This window comes from Oncorhynchus clarkii, chromosome 27 (genome assembly GCF_045791955.1).
Source record: "Oncorhynchus clarkii lewisi isolate Uvic-CL-2024 chromosome 27, UVic_Ocla_1.0, whole genome shotgun sequence".
NCBI lineage: Eukaryota > Metazoa > Chordata > Actinopteri > Salmoniformes > Salmonidae > Oncorhynchus > Oncorhynchus clarkii.
Genome location: NC_092173.1, coordinates 33,602,506 through 33,623,570, shown reverse-complemented (window position 1 = coordinate 33,623,570; position 21,065 = coordinate 33,602,506). Strand labels below are relative to the sequence as shown.

Here is a 21,065-nt window from a genome sequence, read left to right as displayed (position 1 = left end):
TTAAGACTGTTGGAAAAGCATTCCAGGTGAAGCTGGTTGAGAGAATGGCAAGATAGTGCAAAGCTGTCATTAAGGCAAAGGGTGGCTACTTTGAAGAATCTCAAATATAAAATGTATTTTGATTTGTTTAACACTTTTTTTTTGGTTACTACATGATTCCATATGTGTTATTTCATAGTTGTGACGTCTTCACTATTATTCGACAACGTAGAAGACAGTAAAAATAAAGAAAAACCTTTGAATGATTTGGTGTTCCCAAACTTTTGACTGGTACTGTAAATAAAACAAAGTCCAAGTTGTGTGTGTGTGTGGATGTGCTGTGTGTGTGTGTGGATGTGCAGTGTGTGTGTGTGTGTGGATGTGCAGTGTGTGTGTGTGGATGTGCAGTGTGTGTGTGTGGATGTGCAGTATATGTGTGTGAATGTGCAGTATGTGTGTAGTTAGTGTTGAGAGAGAGCTTTCTTTTTTTTCTAAGCTTTGGTACATTAACCCTTAAGAGAATCGACCATTATAGCCTTCACTGGTCTTTTGAGAAAGTCAATTTTGATCATTTTCCCCCTCAACGGTTGGATTGGAAGTCTGTTCAGTCAGTCCATGACGTGAATGAACAACATGTTCAACATGGATACCATTATAAGGATTCAGAACTTTAAAGAGACCCTGGGATTTTGGCAGCAGAGCCCCTCCCTCGCTACTCTTTCTCTTTTTAATAATGACATCTAATTGCCAGAAATGTATATTTTAAATGCGAAGTCCAGGGCTTTATTAAAGTGGTGTGGTGTCAGAGGCAATAATACATATTCTAAAAGGGGGGGGGGGGAATCTGTGTTAAATAATGACTTTAATCTAATTCCCAGGATCTTGTTCTCTTCTGGAAGCCATTAACAGTCTGTGATTGGCGCATACCTCTTTGTCTAAGGAGGGAGGGGTTGAAATGAGCAAGGGCACATTTTTTTTTCTTAAGCGTAATATGAAAGCTGAAATTCCCTACAGCCATCCTGACAGAACAGGGATCAGAGGGCCAAGTTAATACAAAATGATCACATTTTCACTCATAATCAATATGACTCTGTGACAATGGGCTCCTTTTAGTCATGGTGGTGGATAGAGAATGATATGTGGTTCTCCCCAGTGAAGGGGTCCTCTCAGCGACTTGCAGATGGGAAAAGCAGATTTAACAAGTGGCCCAGGAAGCTATTGATTACACTGCCATTTCTCTCAGCTGCCTGTCAAGTCGGTAGGTCCGGACAGACCAGCGAGATCCCCTCCCTCCCCTAGAGCCAACATAAAATGTAAATGCCACTCTGAGAGCTGTGTTGAATGGTTATGGTTGTTGTGCTGTAATATGAGTATCCCTCACAGCCTGTACCCTAGTTTATGGGAGGCTGCTGCCTTCCTGCCTGCCTGCCTGTCTGCCTGCCTCACAAACCTCTGGCTTTGTGTCTGTCTTTATTACTCTGCTGGTGGAGACTTGACAGAATTGAGCTGATCTGTTTCAGCTCGGTATTCCTCAGAGACTCAGAGACTCAGTGTCTCCCAAGACCAGAAATGGAGGATGTAGTTTGTCTGTAGCACAATCAGTATTTCTTCTTCTGGTATCTGTCTTCAAGGAGGTCACATCAGACACAGTTGTCACACAATTTTTTGTTTTCATCACAAAGACACCTCCTCCGTCTAGTGGGTTTTGAGATGGCTCTAAGGAGGACAAAATATTATATGTAGAACCAAAGGTCATTCTATGCAAGACGGTAAATCATTTGTGGTCTCATTTCCCACCATTTGCAGGTGTATATTTTTGGTCTCAAAATGTACAAAAATAATAATTTTACAGTAGGTGTCACTGACTACCAAAATTCTGAGCAAATTCTGAGTAGCCCAGTAGCAGAGAGTGGCCCAGTGGCAGAGAGTGGCCCAGTGGCAGAGAGTGGCCCAGTGGCAGAGAGTGGCCCAGTTTGTTGTGTTGAGGCTGGTATCCATATCCATATCCATGACAGTCAGGCAGGTTTGTGTCAGAGGGGAGGTGCAGAGTCAATATTGTGACATCTCTACACTGCTCGCGGCACAGGAAACCCAACAGCAACGTGTGTGTAACTGTCCTGGCGGCATGAGGAATGCCATGTTCAAGCTCAGGCATCACGCATCAGCAGCCTCACTCTTCCTGAAATGTCACACAGGGTGTCAAAGGTTGAAAGACATGAGGGTGTAGGTTATATGGAACCCTGTGTCACTCTCACATAACTGTCACTCCTAAATTTGCCTGGTGACACCAAGAGTGATATTTCTCTTACCTCTACTGAAGTTAAGAGCTGTGTGTGTGTGTGTGTGTGTGTGTGTGTGGACTGTGCACTGTCAGAGCTGTTTGACAAGGGACAGCAGGCCAGCTCTCATGCACAAGTGTAAAGCTTCCCAGTCAAAACAGTTGGTGAAAATATTATGCCCACATTTTGTTTGTTTTGGCCAGCAGGGGGTTTCTCAGCTGTTCGTGCACAACATTTTTTCTTGAGGCAAATCGAGAAAGACGCACATCTCTCACAATCCGTTTCCATGTCCAGGACATTGTCAGGAGTATAGTTCTGGGAATGTTTCTTGGCCTGTCATAACTGTGTCTTGTCCTCATCCAAGGCTGCAGTCACAATTCAACACCATGAATCGAAACTGAAAACTGCTTTCGCAAGATATATTCAATTTTGGGAACATGGTGTAAAATCCCTTCAGGGTATAAGGAGTTGGTTATGTGGCTCTGCTCTGATCATAAATCTGACAGAGTTCCTGTACCAAGGCCTCCTTATTGAGTTGACTGGGGAACTGGCGAGCACTCAGGGTTGGTTAGGTTACTTTCTTAACTAGCAACTGTAACGGATTTAATTATCTGTTCAAAATTGTAACCAGTAACGTAACCTTTGGATTACCCACACTCCGTAACCTAATCTGTTTAATTTCAGTCACTTTTGGATTACTTTCCCATTAAGAGGCATTAATATGGGATCGGTGTCCCTATACCAGGACGGTTGCTGCTAATGTGACTACAATGACGTTGTAAGTAACATCCAACTTTCAAGGACGTAGACATCTTATACGTGCATAAATATTAAATTACTGTCAATCTAACTGCACTGTCCAATGTACAGTAGCTATTACAGTGAAAAAGACCATGCTATTGTTATATCGCGGCACCTGGTTTGATACATTCACCTCTGAAGGTAAATAATGTACTTACATTCAGTAATCTTGTTCTGATTTGTCATCCTGAGGGTCCCAGAGATAATTTGTAGCATAGTTTTGTTTGATAAAATAAATGTTTATATTCAAATGTAGGAACTTGGTTCTAAAGTTTGAATACCTGCTGTTTCTGGCCCTGCACCTACCCCACCCGGTCATCTAGATGTCTGAAGGTCTTTTCTGTAGGGAAGCACATTTTCCATCATGTATGACCTTCATTTTGGTATGTTCTCTATAGTTATGTACTTGAAAATGTATCAATTAACCAATTAGCCACATTTGGGCAGACCTGATAAAAACATTGTGCAGTATTTCAATGCTTCACTGGATCAGTCTAAAATTTTGCACACACACATTTGGGTATGTCATTTTATGCATCCGCATGCTTCCCAGCTGAAACAGTTTGGAAGAGATTGTGTATATGTTATGATTACATTTTGAGACGCATTCATTTTGGACTTTGGTAAGGCTTTTTTCCCCGATTGTTCGGGCACACATTTTTCTTCTTGAGGCAAGCCGAAGTTGGTAGCCGAGGTCTACGCCCCTTCGTTGGTGATTGGTCAACAGTCTTCTATCTACTGTATTTTAGTCTATGCTACTCCGACATTGCTCATCCTAATATTTATATATTCCTTAATTACATTATTTTACTTTTAGGTTTGTGTATTGTTGTGAATTGTTAGATATTACTGCACTGTTGGAGCTAGTAAAACAAGCATTTCGCTACACCTGCAGTAACATCGGCTAAACATGTCTATGTGACCAATACAATTTTATTTGAATTTGAGTAGGGATTCTTGAATAAAGTCTTGTTGTCAATCAATTAGAGAACATGATTTCATGCACATTTTTCCCCATTGAGAAATACTGTGCCAAACATCTTAGTTAGATGTAAAATTGCGCAACTAAGATCACCCCGGCAAAAACGTCAAATGAATGACAGATTTCTTAAATTATCTTAGATTAATTCGGACTATTTTGATGATTTATATATTGGCTATGGTGTCTCAAAATGGACAAACAGTATTACTGCCTCTTTTTTGTCATATTTCAAGCGAAGGGAGTATGTGGGGGTGGGATTAAAGAGCTGAGGTCTATGGTGATAGGTGGGATTGGCTGAGAGTGGCTGAGGGGTGGGATTAAAGAGCTGAGGTCTATGGTGATAGGTGGGATGGGCTGTGAGTGGCTGAGGGGTGGGATAAAAGAGCTGAGGTCTATGGTGATAGGTGGGATGGGCTGAGAGTGGCTGAGGGGTGGGATTAAAGAGCTGAGGTCTATGGTGATAGGTGGGATGGGCTGAGAGTGGCTGAGGGGTGGGATTAAAGAGCTGAGGTCTATGGTGATAGGTGGGATGGGCTGAGAGTGGCTGAGGGGTGGGATTGAAGAGTTTATGTTTGGTAATGTATTATTGTTTTTTGGTAATCAGATTACATGTAACTGATTACATTTAATCAGTCACTCCCCAACCCTGCTGATACTGCTGTTGAAACAATGTGATATTCTGTATCAGCCTCTGTCCCCTGGATATTTCTGCCTTACCCCTGTCACACTGACCATCTACTCTGCCAGCACAATAGAGACCAAAAAGTATAGTTCACTTTCAGACAGTTAATTTAACATTCATTTATTATGACACCCTTTTCAAGCTGAATCCGTGTCACTGCCACATCCCCAAATGGCAAACTAGGTGTAGAAGTAGTCTTCACACTCTCCCACCAGTATGAACCCCCTGCCTTCAACACTATACAAATCCATGGCAAGTCTTCTCATGTTCCAGGAAGTGTGAAATAGTAAGCTAGACATCTAACAAGTCGTTTCCTGTTCCAGGAAATGGGAATAGTAACCTAGACATCTAACAAGCCTTCTCATGTTCCAGGAGCTGAGAATAGTAACTTAGACATCTGTCTCTCCTCACCAACCCACACCCCTGTTTTTTCCTCAATGTGGTCCTTGATAATGACTGTCTCTGCAAAACAAATTGGGGCCAAGCATAATAGAACACGTCAAAATCAAATCAAACATATTAAGTAGATGTTAATGTGGGTGTAGAGAAATGCTTGTGTTCCTAGCTCCAACAGTGCAGTAGTATCTAACAGTTCACAAAAATAAATTCTTACTATATAAAAGTAAAATAATGGAATTAATATATAAATATTAGATCGAGCAATGTCGGAGTGGCATTGACTAAAATACAGTAGAATACAGTATATACATACAGTGCCTTGCGAAAGTATTCGGCCCCCTTGAACTTTGCGACGTTTTGCCACATTTCAGGCTTCAAACATAAAGATATAAAACTGTATTTTTTTGAGAAGAATCAACAGCAAGTGGGACACAATCATGAAGTGGAACAACATTTATTGGATATTTCAAACTTTTTTAACAAATCAAAAACTGAAAAATTGGGCGTGCAAAATTATTCAGCCCCCTTAAGTTAATACTTTGTGGCGCCACCTTTTGCTGCGATTACAGCTGTAAGTCGCTTGGGGTATGTCTCTATCAGTTTTGCACATCGAGAGACTGACATTTTTTCCCATTCCTCCTTGCAAAACAGCTCGAGCTCAGTGAGGTTGGATGGAGAGCATTTGTAAACAGCAGTTTTCAGTTCTTTCCACAGATTCTCGATTGGATTCAGGTCTGGACTTTGACTTGGCCATTCTAACACCTGGATATGTTTATTTTTGAATCATTCCATTGTAGATTTTGCTTTATGTTTTGGATCATTGTCTTGTTGGAAGACAAATCTCCGTCCCAGTCTCAGGTCTTTTGCAGACTCCATCAGGTTTTCTTCCAGAATGGTCCTGTATTTGGCTCCATCCATCTTCCCATCAATTTTAACCATCTTCCCTGTCCCTGCTGAAGAAAAGCAGGCCCAAACCATGATGCTGCCACCACCATGTTTGACAGTGGGGATGGTGTGTTCAGCTGTGTTGCTTTTACGCCAAACATAACGTTTTGCATTGTTGCCAAAAAGTTCAATTTTGGTTTCATCTGACCAGAGCACCTTCTTCCACATGTTTGGTGTGTCTCCCAGGTGGCTTGTGGCAAACTTTAAACGACACTTTTTATGGATATCTTTAAGAAATGGCTTTCTTCTTGCCACTCTTCCATAAAGGCCAGATTTGTGCAATATACAACTAACTGATTGTTGTCCTATGGACAGAGTCTCCCATCTCAGCTGTAGATCTCTGCAGTTCATCCAGAGTGATCATGGGCCTCTTGGCTCCATCTCTGATCAGTCTTCTCCTTGTATGAGCTGAAAGTTTAGAGGGACGGCCAGGTCTTGGTAGATTTGCAGTGGTCTGATACTCCTTCCATTTCAATATTATCGCTTGCACAGTGCTCCTTGGGATGTTTAAAGCTTGGGAAATCTTTTTGTATCCAAATCCGGCTTTAAACTTCTTCACAACAGTATCTCGGACCTGCCTGGTGTGTTCCTTGTTCTTCATGATGCTCTCTGCGCTTTTGACGGACCTCTGAGACTATCACAGTGCAGGTGCATTTATACGGAGACTTGATTACACACAGGTGGATTGTATTTATCATCATTAGTCATTTAGGTCAACATTTGATAATTCAGAGATCCTCACTGAACTTCTGGAGAGAGTTTGCTGCACTGAAAGTAAAGGGGCTGAATAATTTTGCACGCCCAATTTTTCAGTTTTTGATTTGTTAAAAAAGTTTGAAATATCCAATAAATGTCGTTCCACTTCATGATTGTGTCCCACTTGTTGTTGATTCTTCACAAAAAAATACAGTTTTATATCTTTATGTTTGAAGCCTGAAATGTGGCAAAACGTCGCAAAGTTCAAGGGGGCCGAATACTTTCGCAAGGCACTGTATGAGATGAGTAAAGCAGTATGTAAACATTATTTAAACATGAATGTGATTCTAAGTCTATGTATATAGGGCAGCAGCCTCTAAGGTGCAGGGTTACTTAACCAGGTGGAAGCCGGCTAATGATGGCTGTTTAACAGTCTGATGGCCTTCAGATATAAGCTGTTTTTCAGTCTCTCTGTCCCAGCTTTGATGTACCTGTACTGGCCTCACCTTCTGGATGATAGCGGGGTGAACAAGCCGTGGCTCGAGTGGTTGATGTCGTTGATTATCTTTCTGTAACATTGGGTGTAGATGTCCTGGAGTGCAGGTAGTTTGCCCCCGGTGATGCGTTGGGCAGACCGCACCACCCTCTGGAGAGCCCTGTGGTTGCGGGCGGTGCAGTTGCCGTGCCAGGCGGTGATACAGCCCGACAGGATGCTCTCATTTGTGCTCCTGTAACAGTTTGTGAGGGTTTTAGGGGCCAAGCCACATTTCTTCAGCCTCCTGAGGTTGAAGAGGTGCTGTTGTGCCTTCTTCACCACACTGTCTGTGTGGGTGGACAATTTCAGATCGTCAGTGACGTGTACGCCAAGGAACTTGACGCTTTCCACCATCTCTACTGCGGTCCCGTCGATGTGGATAGGGATGTGCTCCCTCTGCTGTTTCCTGAAGTCCACGATCACCTAGTTTAAATGGAGATGAGTAGGATGGGGTGAGGTTGGAGGAGGGACTACAATGAGGGATTTGTAGCTGAATAGTCTGGTGAGGAGAGAGTGAGTGAATGAATGAACGAGACTGGAGGAGAGAAAGGGGGGAGCAGGTGGGATAATGACATTGTGGAGACATTACCTGGAGGTTTTTCTGTTGTAGTGTTGTTTACCGAGGCGTCCTCTCTCAGACGCAAATACAACAGGCTCCATTTGAGAGGCAGGGAGGGAGGATGGAGAGAGATTGAGAGATGAAGGAGGAGGTGAGGCTGCACTAATTGACTGCACATCTGCACAGAGCTGTCCTTCCTGCCCTCCCTCCATGAAGCCAGCCAGTCAGAAGCCATCCTGCCAGCCAGTCAGTCAGAAGCCATCCTGCCAGCCAGTCAGTCAGAAGCCATCCTGCCAGCCAGGGCCCTGCAGGTCATTAGCAGTAGAGCTGCATTCAGACATCAGGAGCTCCAGTGGCACCCAAGGCCTGCCCCATCAGCCCTGGATGGGACTTTAATCACAGGAGCCCATTTTTATATGTACCCTTCTGTAGTCGAAGGGTACAGAAGGGTACAGTTTTCTTATTGGCACAAATGGCTGAACAAAGTCATTTATGGGGGCGTAAATAGACAAATTAGCCTTTTTACGAATCATAACACTTCATGTCCATGTAGAGTAAAGCATAATGGTCTATGCTTTCCGGGCTCCCGAGTGGCACAGCGGTCTAAGACACTGCATCTCAGCGCTAATGGCATCACTACAGACACCCTGGTTTGAATCCAGGCTGTATCACAACCGGCCGTGATTGGGAGTCCCAAAGGGCGGCGCACAATTGGACCAGCATCGTCTGTGTTTGGCTGGTGCAAGCCGTCATTGTAAATAAGAATTTGTTCTTAAACTGACTTGCCTAGTTAAATAAAGGTTATGTTTTTTTTAAATGCAAAAAAATCCTTGGGACATCCCTAACCCATTGGTTGAAATGTTAAGGTTAGGGTTAAGGTAGGGTTATGTTTTCGGTCAGGGTAAAGGTAGGGGCTACCCCTTTCCTGCAGTCAAATGACCTAGTGGCCTTGTGTGGAATGTTATTAATATTTTTCATAATTAATAAAAACATTTTTTTTACTAGCAGAAAATCCAGTATTTCTATGTCAAACAGTTTTGTTGTATTTCAGTCTTTTGTGATGTATATACATTTTAATATGGGATGCAAACAATTATTTTATTTTATTTTTTTAAGCCCATAACCATGTGTGTGAGGTGTATACTTTAGTTTCATAGTAGATTTGTTTAAGGCTACCAAGAATCACTCTGTGGGACCCTTATTTAGCCCAGTGCAGTAAAAGGTTACGGTTAGTGTAGGGATTTCTCAAGGACCCCGGATAGCCCTGACTAATAATGGTCTCCTTTGCCATTTCCCTTTGCCTGTGGAGGTGGTGTATGTAGTACTTTGTTTCTCTCCACAGTGTTAAGAGGGCAGACCTTGTCCCTCTGGTGTTTCCTCACTGGTTACACACTGACCTACTCAACAGACAAGGGCCATCACTGACCCTGACACATCTCTTTTACAATAAGCATTCTTTTTTCTAGTGGATGAGTGTTAAAGAACTTTAGATTTGAGTGGTTCAGTGTGGAGCAGAAGTGAATACGTTAGCATGGACTACATGCTGGCACACTCCTCCATGCCAGATGGCAGTGGCAGCGGTCTCACCTGGCTAAACAGGTTTACTGAGTCTGATTGTGTTTGCTTGGGATAAAGCCGCCCTGAGACACAGCTGTCCGGAAACAAAAAGGTGTGTTTGATCTGCAGTGTGGGCGTTACAGAGGGCCGGGAAGGGATTTGTCATAATCTGTCCACACCGACACAGTACACACACAGCTGTTGGTTTGATTATCTCAATATTTTGATCACGGGGGGTGTAGTCTGTCTGATGTCTGAATATTTTACATGCCGTAAGTTAGTTTACCAGATGTGTCAGTGATTTCAGTGTGTCCCCGATATGAGCAGGTATGTGTGTGTTGTGATTTCAGAGAAGAATCTAATGTGTGGTCATATGGGCATCCAGCTGGCGATATACTGTAGAGCCATGTTTTTTTCATCCACAATAAAGTGTGGGTCACGGCCAAGCGGTCTAAAGTGCCTGGTTCTCTGCAGTGCAGTCAGAGTTGTGCTGTCTTCACCAGAATGAGTGGGTACTGCAATACTTTAATTACTTGGGGTTTTCAATTTGTCTGGTTGATGCTTCATTGGCCTGCTATGTGTGGCAGGGGGCTCTGGGTAGCCAGTCTTCCAAGCTGGAAGTGGACACAGGAGATGACGTGGCAATATCTAGCGAGTGCAGTCTGTCTTGTATTCCAGGACGTTTGTTGTTCAGGGTATAGGCAGAACACACTGGTGTTCTCCTGTCACTCTGTGATACCAGACACCTGGACTTGTATCAGACATGCAGCCCAACAAGAGCAGAGCACAGAGGATGTTACTGAATGAAACACACACACCAAGAGAGAGTGAAACAACAATTGTTCTCCATGCTACACTGTGACTCACTGTGAAATAACGATGTAAAGTCAATATAAAGGCCTGAGCTAAGGTATTGTGGAACACAGCAGTCACATCCACAATGTGTTACATGCTATCTGCCAAGGACTTAAGCTAGTATCTGTAGGCTTCCTGAATTCAACAAGGAGCTAAACCTGCTCCAAAAAGTTGACTAGTTAAAGTTTTCTGAACAATTGCCCTGGAAGTTTTCTGACAGATTCCTCAGTGACCGAGTGTGCCACAGTGGGTACAGAACTGCTTAGAAAAGCATCCGTTTTCATTGCTCATTAGTTAGCTAATTACATGTCCAACTGTCTTCCCTTCAGGGGATGCTTTCTGACCTACAGGTCAAGTCTCCCAGCTGGTGTTTCATAATAAACTATCAATCCTCTGCCTCAGCAATTCAGATAGATATGGCAAAATCTGATTTTAGCACCCTTTTTCTGGAATATCATTGTACCTTTAGTGGATTTATTTAGCATATTTCGAACGTTAAAGGACCAATATTTATTCAAGCCCATATTAGGTTCTAAAACTTGATTCTCCATTTTGCAAAGATATGACAGAAGAATACTGACAGCTCAGGATTAATCAAATGCTTAATATTGGTTTAAAGAGGCAATAAAGAGTCTCCATCCCCTACGGAGATACCCACACGGGCATACTAGAATAACACATTTAACACAGATCTAGACTTCTTCAGTGACTGAAGATTTAACCTGAGGACTGGATGTTCTACCCACACGGGCATACTAGAATAACACATTTAACACAGATCTAGACTTCTTCAGTGACTGAAGATTTAACCTGAGGACTGGATGTTCTACCCACACGGGCATACTAGAATAACACATTTAACACAGATCTAGACTTCTTCAGTGACTGAAGATTTAACCTGAGGACTGGATGTTCTACCCACACGGGCATACTAGAATAACACATATCTAGACTTCTTCAGTGACTGAAGATTTAACCTGAGGACTGGATGTTCTACCCACACGGGCATACTAGAATAACACATTTAACACAGATCTAGACTTCTTCAGTGACTGAAGATTTAACCTGAGGACTGGATGTTCTACCCACACGGGCATACTAGAATAACACATTTAACACAGATCTAGACTTCTTCAGTGACTGAAGATTTAACCTGAGGACTGGATGTTCTATCCACACGGGCATACTAGAATAACACATTTAACACAGATCTAGACTTCTTCAGTGACTGAAGATTTAACCTGAGGACTGGATGTTCTACCCACACGAGCATACTAGAATAACACATTTAACACAGATCTAGACTTCTTCAGTGACTGAAGATTTAACCTGAGGACTGGATGTTCTATCCACACTGAGTTGGGTCAGGCAGGGTAGAAGATCTGTGGACTGTGTCACAGCACATTAGCTGATGGAATTAGCAGGCGATCATCAGCACATTAATGAAATGGTGGTGCCCCTTGCTTCTGTAACGGCTTTCTTCCGCTGAAGGAGAGGAGGACCAAAATGCAGGGTGGTTAGAGTTCAACATGTTTAATCAAGACTATACCCGAGCACACTAGAAAATAACAAATGTGAAAACCGAAACAGTCCTATCTGGTACAAAGACAAAAGACAACCACTCACAAAATACCCAAAGAACATGGCTGCCTAAATATGGTTCCCAATCGATTAAGCACCTGCCTCTAATTGAGAACCAATCTAGGCAACCATAGACTTACATAAACACCTAGACTAGTAAAAACAGCCCATAAACATACAAAACCCCTAGACCGGGTAAAACACATAAATCCCCCATGTCACACCCTGACCTAACCAAAATAATAAAGAAAACAAAGATAACTAAGGCCAGGGCGTGACAGCTTAGTGATTTAGCAGACTCTGGGGCCTTTCAGAACAGGTGTGTATATATACTGAGACACTTAGATTTCAGGGGAACTTTATTAAGTAATTAGGTGAGTTCTGAAGGTAATTGGTTGCACCAGATCTTATTTAGGGGCTTCATAGCAAAGGAGGTGAATACATATGCAGGCACCACTTTTCCGTAAAAAATAATAATACTTTTTGGATTTTTTTTTTTTTTTTCATTTTACTTCACCAATTTGGACTATTTTGTGTTGGACTAAATTTATAATACGGGTTGTAATGCAACAAAATAGGAAAAATGGCAAGGGGGTAAATACTTTCGCAAGGCACTGTACAAGTGAATTCATCCCAATGCTTTTGTTCCCCTAAAATGGGGGACTACAGTTGAAGTTGGAAGTTTACATACACTTAGGTATGTAAACCACTCCACAAATTTCTTGTTACAAACTATAGCTTTATCAAGTCGGTTAGGACATCTACTTTGTGCATGACACAAGTAATTTTTCCAACAATTGTTTACAGACAAATTATTTCACTTATAATTCACTGTATCACAATTCCAGTGGGTCAGAAGTTTATATACATTAAGTTGACTCTGCCTTTAAACACCTTGGGAAATTCCAGAAAATGAGTCAATTGGAGTCAATTGGTGGTGTATCTGTGGATGTATTTCAAGGCCTACCTTCAAATTCAGCCAAGACCTCAGAAAAAATAATTGTAGACCTCCACAAGTCTGGTTCATCCTTGGGAGCAATTTCCAAACTCCTGAAGGTACCACGTTCATCTGTGCAAACAATAGTACTCAAGAATAAACACCATGGGACCATGCAGCCGTCATACCGCTCAGGAAGGAGACGTGTTATATCTCCTAGAGATTAACGTACTTTGGTGCGAAAATCAATCCCAGAACAACAGCAAGTTACCTTGTGAAGATGCTGGAGGAAACAGGTAGAAAAGTATATCTATAACCACAGTAAAACGTGTCCTATATCGACATAACCTGAAATGCCGCTCAGCAAGGAAGAAGCCTCTGCTCCAAAACCACCATTAAAAAAGCCAGACAAAAAAAAAAAAACAGGTTTGCAACTGCACATGGGGATAAAGGTCGTACTTTTTGGAGAAATGTCCTGTGGCCAACGTTATGTTGAGAGGAAAAAGGGGGAGGCTTGCAAGCCGAAGATCACCATCGTGACCGTGAAGCACAGGGGTGTCAGCTTCATGTTGTGTAGGTGCTTTGCTGCAGGATAGACTGGTGCACTTCACAAAATAGATGGCATCATGAGGGAGGAAAATTATGTGAATATATTGAAGCAACGTCTCAAGACATCAGTCAGGAATTTAAAGCTTGGTCGCAAATGGGTCTTCCAAATGGACAATGACCCCAAGCATACTTCCAAAGTTGTGGCAAAATGGCTTAAGGACAACAAAGTCAAGGTATTGGAGTAGCCATCATAAAGCCCTGACCAGGATTTGTGGGCAGAAGTGAAAAAGCGTGTGCGAGCAAGGAGGCCTAAAACCCTGGCTCAGTTACTCCAGCTCTGTCAGGAGTAATGGGCCAAAATTCGCTCAGCTTATTATGGGAAGCTTGTGGAAGGCTACCCGAAATGTTTGACCCAAGTTGAGCAATTTAAAGGCAATGCTACCAAATACTAATTGAGTGTATGTAAATGTCTGACCCACTGGAAATGTGATGAAAGTAATAAAAGCTGAAATAAATAATTCTCTCTACTATTATTTTGACATTACACATTCTTAAAATAAAATGGTGATCCTAACTGACCTAAGGCAGGGAAATTTTAATCAAAAAGCAGTTACCTTGCCAGCTACATCAGTGAAATAAAAAGTAGCCAGTTTCTGCTATGATTGCTTTTACAACTTGGAGAAAAAGCACAACACACACAGACAACAGCTGCCTCTGTTCACATGGTCCTAATTCCAGCCGGGTAATACCACCAAACAGCCTTCCTGACATACCACCAAACAGTCTACCTGCCTTACCACTAAACAGCCTACCTGACCTACCTCCAAACAGCCTACCTGACCTACCACCAAACAGCCTACCTGACCTACCACCAAACAGCCTACCTGACCTACCACCAAACAGCCTACCTGACTTACCATCAAACAGCCTACCTGACCTACCACCAAACAGCCTACCTGACCTACCACCAAACAGCCTACCTGACCTACCACCAAACAGCCTACCTGACCTACCACCAAACATCGATGCTGTCTTCTGTATCACAGCTCAACGCTAAAACTGGGGGTGACATAAATGCAATTTCAGAATGTGGAGGTGTAATGTCCCCACCGTCCCCAGTGAAAGTTGCGCCCCTGTAAAGGATAATGCTTTCATTACGGCTATGTATCCACGGCACAAATCCTTTGAGAACCTAACCTAATGAAATAGCAAGCGCTATAGTACTGTACAAGACTTTGTGTGTCTTTCTGCACTCGGTTGAGAGAAATGTTCAGCTCTTACGCTGTTATTGAATCAAGTGTAACTGCAGGAACTATCAGCTCACCTGCTGGCAGAGGCTGTAATATCATTTGATTCCCATCAACATTTGAAACATTTGGAAATCATCATGTAACCCCCGCCATTTTTTTTAATGACATGCCCTCCCATCACCATCTGTGTTAGCTTTCCAGAACAAGATAGTTGTGCTCACACTCCATAGATCCAACTTAAACAAACTTACACAGCTTAGCAACAGATCAATACACTCCTCGATCAATACACAGACAGGCAAACTGTTTTTCTTGGGCCTGTAAACTTGTTCTTGGGGGACAAAGAAAATCCATTGTCTCTATTCTATTTTATAACCACTTAATTACATTTCTTGAAATATCCCCGATGCCCTTTTCCCCTCCTGTTGTCCAGGGGTCACCGCCCGCCTGCTGTCCTCCAGGCCGAGTTGTCTGTGAAGGTTAAATTGTCTTATCACGGAATTGTTACGCTGGTCCTATCTCTGGTCCCATCTGTGATCTAAAGAAACCACTAGAGGGTAGCAGTCTAACTGGTGTATCTCAGTGTAACAGTAAACCATAGTGGTGTAGTATGCTATAATGGTGGGGAGTGTTTGGAATGCCCTACATGATGTTACCAGTATGTATGCATTGCTACAGAGACATAACTACATCCCCTGAGACAGAATCCACCTCCATTGACTTGGTTCTACATTCTAACTCAACACGAATAATAAGGTGCAACTGACATAATGATGGAAAGTTTTTCATCAACAAGAGGACAAGGTACAGGCATGGCAACACATCCACTGTGTGTCAGATGATAATCACTCCCATGTCCTTGCACGCTGCATTATGATAACGTTTTGCTCATTAGAAGAGCCTAGTGTGTGCTTGGGGCACACATGTACCAGCATGGCCATATGCAGAGTCCTGTTCTTTCCCTGGCTGGTTGACGTGCATGTGCGTGTGGTGTGAGTGGCAGTGGGCTCTGGTGGTACCAGATGAGCTCCACCCGACAGCTGGATGCATGCCGGTCAATCCTCCTGGGTTTACCTGTCAGTCTGCGTTTCCTTCCACTGCTGCCAGCTTTTCTGTCCCTCTCCTCTACTCCCCTCCTGTCACTCACCCTCCTCTTTCCCCCTTATATTTCTACCTCCTCTTTCCCCCTTATCTTTCTCCCTCCTCTTTCCCCCTTATCTTTCTCCCTCCTCTTTCCCCCTTCTCTTTCCCCCTTCTCTTTCTCCCTCCTCTTTCTCCCCCCTCTTTCTCGCTCCTCTTTCCCTATTCTCTTTCACCTTCCTCTTTCCCCCTTCTCTTTCTCCCTCCTCTTTCCCCCTTCTCTTTCTCCCTCCTCTTTCTTCCTCCTTTTCCCCCATTCTCTTTCTCCTCTCCAGCACAGGGCTCTGAGCTCCGATATCCTCCATGTCCTCTCCTCTGCTCCCTGCTTGTCCTTTGTCTCTTTTCCTCATCCCTACACTTTCGTCTCTCCTCTCGATGAAGATGCTCTACTCCAACCCAGAGCTGGCTGTCACATTTTAGAGTATTTTCAAATCCCTGTACACAGTCAAACCAGTGGCTCTACACAATTTCCTGTCTCTAACTACTCCCCCTTCTCAAACCACTGGACTTGTTCCATGCTACTGTTCATGAATCATGAATAATCAACACATTGGTTAACATAATTTGTGCATAATAAACAAGAAATCATCTGATACTTCATCTATATTTGATAATAAGTTCTCCATTGAAAATGACTACTTTATCAGCAAAAATAATTGGCATAAAAAGGGGGCTTAAAAACTATTTTTTCCCCACTTTATTGTTCGTTTCATAGATTTTGACACAAAATGACTTCTCAAATGTCCGAAATGTTTCAATTTGCTTTCATTTAATTTTGTTACCTGACCCCGTGTCACAATAGTCTGTCCACCCTAGTTTGATTCATTACTGTTGTGCAGAAGTGGTATGTGAACATGTGAACCCTCTGCTGTTTCCTGAAGTCCACGATCATCTCCTTTTGTTGAGTGTGAGGTTATTTTCCTGACACCACACTCCGAGGGCCCTCACCTCCTCCCTGTAGGCCGTCTTGTCATTGTTGGTAATAAAGCCTACCACTGTAGTGTCGTCTGCAAACTTGACGTCTGAATTAGAGGTGTGCATGGCCACACAGTCAAGGGTGAACAGGGAGTACAGGAGAGGGCTGAGAACGTACCCTTGTGGGGCCCCAGTGTTGAGGATCAGCGGGTTGGAGATGTTGTTTCCTACCCTCACCAACTGGGGGCGTGCCGTCAAAGTCCAGGGCGGGCCGAGACCCAGTGTACAGCGTACGTTCCTGTCACCTATCAGAAGGATACACTATAGGCACCCAAATTCAAATAACTGAATGGGAACTATTAAGGATGTTAACATAACAAAATTAATCAGTCACACCATTTCATCAGTAGCCAGGTAACACAACTAGATAATTATCCCTCTCATACCCTCCTGCAATCTTTTTCTATACATGCACTCACACAAGCACACTAGTATTTACACACACAGAGCCTTCTAATCAGGTTGTGTGTTAAGTGACGGGTGGGAAATAGTGTGCTAATATGCTTTAAATCTTACTAAATGCGTAGCATTAGGAAAGTCAATACACAGCTTGCACCATAGCATCACTGAGGATTAAATTTTTCTGTAGAGACAGTTTTTAGATTTTAAAGTGCTTGAGCTACACAAATGACTATTATTCTATACTGCCACCTAATTGGGCTGTAATGGTTGTTTTAACCTCTCTGGGATATGTGGGATGTAGCGTCCCAACTGGCCAACATCTAATTGGGCTCTAATGGTTGTTTTAAAACAACACACCTAAGTGAGATCCATCTCGTTAAGCTTGTCACACCCAATGTAAACCAAACATGTGTTCCAAAGGAATGGACTCGATATAGTTTGTCCCTAACCACTGATCTAGGGTCAGATACTTTCTGATCCCCCTTATGTTTAATATTATGATTGTAGAATGAGGTAATCTGATGCCCTTTATGGTTCATATTATGATCGTAGAATGAGGTAATCTGATCCTGGATATGTGGTTGTAGTAGAGACGACTTATACCTCAAGAAATTGAAGTGTAATGTAATTTGACCCACACAGATGAATTGTTGAAACAGTGGGTTAGGTTGTGGAGTACTCCCTCTGGTTGTTTTTCCAAGACAGTGAGCATCATCCCCAACCGTTAATCCTACACAGTCACACCTATGGGACAGCTGTATATAAACTCAGCTCTGACAGAACACTGGCATCAAGCTTTGGTGAATGAGACATTTTAGGATCCTCCACAGGTAAAGCCAAGGACTCATCCATCCAAAGTAACTACATACTCTGACGAAAGATGGCCCACAGACCCACTCTTAACCTGCTGCTGCTGCTGCTGGGCCTATCGCAGGCCAGTGGAAATGAGGTCCATGATGAGCCGGACCATGTGTCCATCACTTCAGCGATCCTGGAGTCCAACAACGGAACCAATGAGCTGCTGCTGGAAGGAGACATTCTGGCTCCTAGAACCAGGAACGCCATGAAGTGCTTTAGCAGCCAGTACAGCTGTCTGTGGAAGAAGTCAACCGACGGCTTGGTGTATGTGCCTTACATCCTCAGCTCTGTATATTCCAGCTTGGAGGTAGAGACTATTGAGACGGCCATGAAGTACTTCCATGGCAAGACCTGCATCCGCTTCATCCCACGTAAGACACAGACTGCCTACCTGGACATTCAGAGCAGTGGCGGGTGTTTTGGTACCATGGGGACTGTTGGGGACAGGCAGACATTGTCTCTTGCACAGTTTGGCTGTGTTCAGCATGGTATCATCCAGCATGAGCTGCTTCACTCCCTGGGCTTCCACCACGAGCACAACAGGAGTGACCGTGACCAGTATATCAGGATCAACTGGCAATACATCTATAACTACGCCGTCGAGAACTTCCAGAAGCAGGACACCAACAACCTGAATACTGCATACGACTACTCCTCTGTCATGCACTATGATAGAACCGCTTACACTAACAACTACGGAAAGGAAACCATCACTCCCATCCCAGACCCATCTGTGGCCATCGGACAGAGACAGGGCATGTCCGACATTGATGTCCTGAGGGTCAACAAGCTCTACCAATGCTAAGAGAAAGAGCTCCGTTGTTGAAAATGTGTGATGCTGGATATGCTGTCAAGTGGTGACGTATTTTATTGTCAGAGGATTGTATGTTTGTGTTTATCCTTTTAATCACATTGATAATAATAAAGCATGATTATGGTAAAAAAAAGTGCATGAGTTTGATATTTATTAATAGGATATTTATCCATCTGATTGGGTACTGCAATTATTAACTGCAGCTCTTGGGGGTTGGTGTTATTAAGTAGAATTGTAACTGCGGAGTGGTCTAACATTCAGTCCTGTAAAACTAGCCATCTTAAAATAATCCTCATATTTTTCTGTCTTTCATGAAGTGGGGGGTGTGATGTTCACCTGGAGAGATGGGTTGATGAGGGAGGAGAGGCTCCAATACTTCCATGAACATGGACTGCATTAATATGACAGTACAACATGGGCAATACTTTTGAGATAATATTCTATAAGAGGAACAGGCAAGCAGAAGAAAATGTGATGTGCTGGTAGTCAGTTCCGGTGAGTTCCTGCCCAAGTCGAGCACTAAATATGGGAGACTTTACAGGCATCATGATACTTACAGTCGTGTGGAAAACCAACGCCTACACCGCATGGCCACTGGCCATTAATGACGCTGATCACATTAGTTTAGAGGAAAATAATGTTTCTTGGTCATTTCAAGCAAATCTACTTTGAAACAAAAATATGCACCTCACACACATGGTTATGGGCTTAAAAAAAGAAGACACCTGTATCATGTCAGATATAGAGATGAAATGTATTCAATTTTGAGTTCGCATCCCATATTAAACTTTATATACATCACAGAAGACTGAAATATAACAAAACTGTTTGAAATAGAAATACAGAATTTGGGGTGGGTTTTTAATGAAGTAATGTTTATTAATTATGAAAAATATTAATAATATTCCACCCATGAGGTCACAAGAGGGCAATTTGGTCATTTGACTACAGGAAAGAGCTCCGGCAAATAGGATATTGCTGAGATGATTACTGAAATATGATATTGCTGAGATGATTACTGAAATATGATATTGGAAAGGAAGGACACAGGGAGACATACAGCACTTTAAAAATCCTATTTCAAATCCCTGTCCTCTGTGTTATTTGTCCATGCTGGACCAAATGTAAAGTCCTTCTGGTGATGGCCTTCTTATTGCAGTAATCCATTACCTCAGTGTCTAATTGAGTTTCCAGTATCGCAGCATTAAATAAGGCTTCATACAGCAAGCGCAATAATGGAATGGTACATCAGCCGGCATAGAGAGTCAGTCCACGTCTCTGCTCCCAGACAGTGATCTATAGGCGATGATGGGGAATTGATTAGCCAGTGTTTACTCTAACTCTAACCACATACCAGCAAGGGATGGGACACGGAGTGACTAACCTGTCATCAGAGATTCATTTCTGCAGAAGAAGAATCATTTTCCCCCTCTGAAAATGTATCATGCCCTTTCAAGACCAATAGAATTTGAGATTCTGTGTGTCCTTCCCAAGGCTGAATCACTGAAAATACATCTTATGCAGAGGCGAGAAAGCAATCCCTCTTCAGGTTTTACAAAACAAACAAGAAAAAATATCCATGGAGCTGATTTTCTTGTTGATCAAAGCTATATTTTTTTACTTATTGTGTTTTGACTTTTGTATAGTTGTGGTCTAATCTTTATGGAGCAGCTGTATGGGATTAGGCAATGATGGAAACTGCTATACCGTTGGTGATTGGATGACGGCAAATTCGTTTTGAAATAAACAACCCAATCCACCAGGGGATAGGGAATAACCATGGACTGGGGCTACCAGAAGATTATCACTGTCCAACAGAAACAAATAGACGTCATGTGACGCCTAAATTGAAAGACTGAATTAAACAGTGGCTACTCTGACACAGCCAAACTAGAGCCGCTTAGTTTTTTGTTGAAATGATGATGGCTGGCCATTGGCCACCAATATTTAAAAATGTTAGAAGAATGGTTTTACGGCTTTTCTGTGGATTCATGTGACCACTCACAGTTACCACATGGGTGCCTACAGAAGCCCTAACAGCCTCTGTCAAAGCCCTGAGCTCCCTCCGTGGATGGCTGCCATGTACTATGTTAGCAAGCTCTATGAGCAGCATTCCAATGACCGATCATACTAATAACATAATCGGTGTGCATCATGTGATTTTAACCAATTTTCTACAAACATAGAAACGTTCCATTGTCAATATCTATTGGTCTGACAAATCAAGTTGTTGGGGGAAAGGCAACCTGCATGTATTCCATTCCATTGTGAATGAGGCTTAGTCTCTGTG

The 21,065-nt window shown here is 42.8% G+C and overlaps 1 protein-coding gene across 1 annotated transcript; it reads left to right on the top strand.

Moving 5' to 3' along the window:
- The first annotated feature begins 17,983 nt into the window (after nucleotides 1-17,983).
- On the top strand, nucleotides 17,984-18,766 carry LOC139385604 (low choriolytic enzyme-like). Its single transcript, XM_071130810.1, has one exon. The coding sequence runs from the start codon at nucleotides 17,984-17,986 to the stop codon at nucleotides 18,764-18,766; it is 783 nt and encodes a 260-aa protein (XP_070986911.1).
- The last annotated feature ends 2,299 nt before the right edge of the window (nucleotides 18,767-21,065 follow it).

Excerpts from the sequence above, each read along its gene's own strand:
- LOC139385604 (XM_071130810.1), top strand. The coding sequence starts at position 17,984 with ATGGCCCACAGACCCACTCTTAACCTGCTGCTGCTGCTGCTGGGCCTA.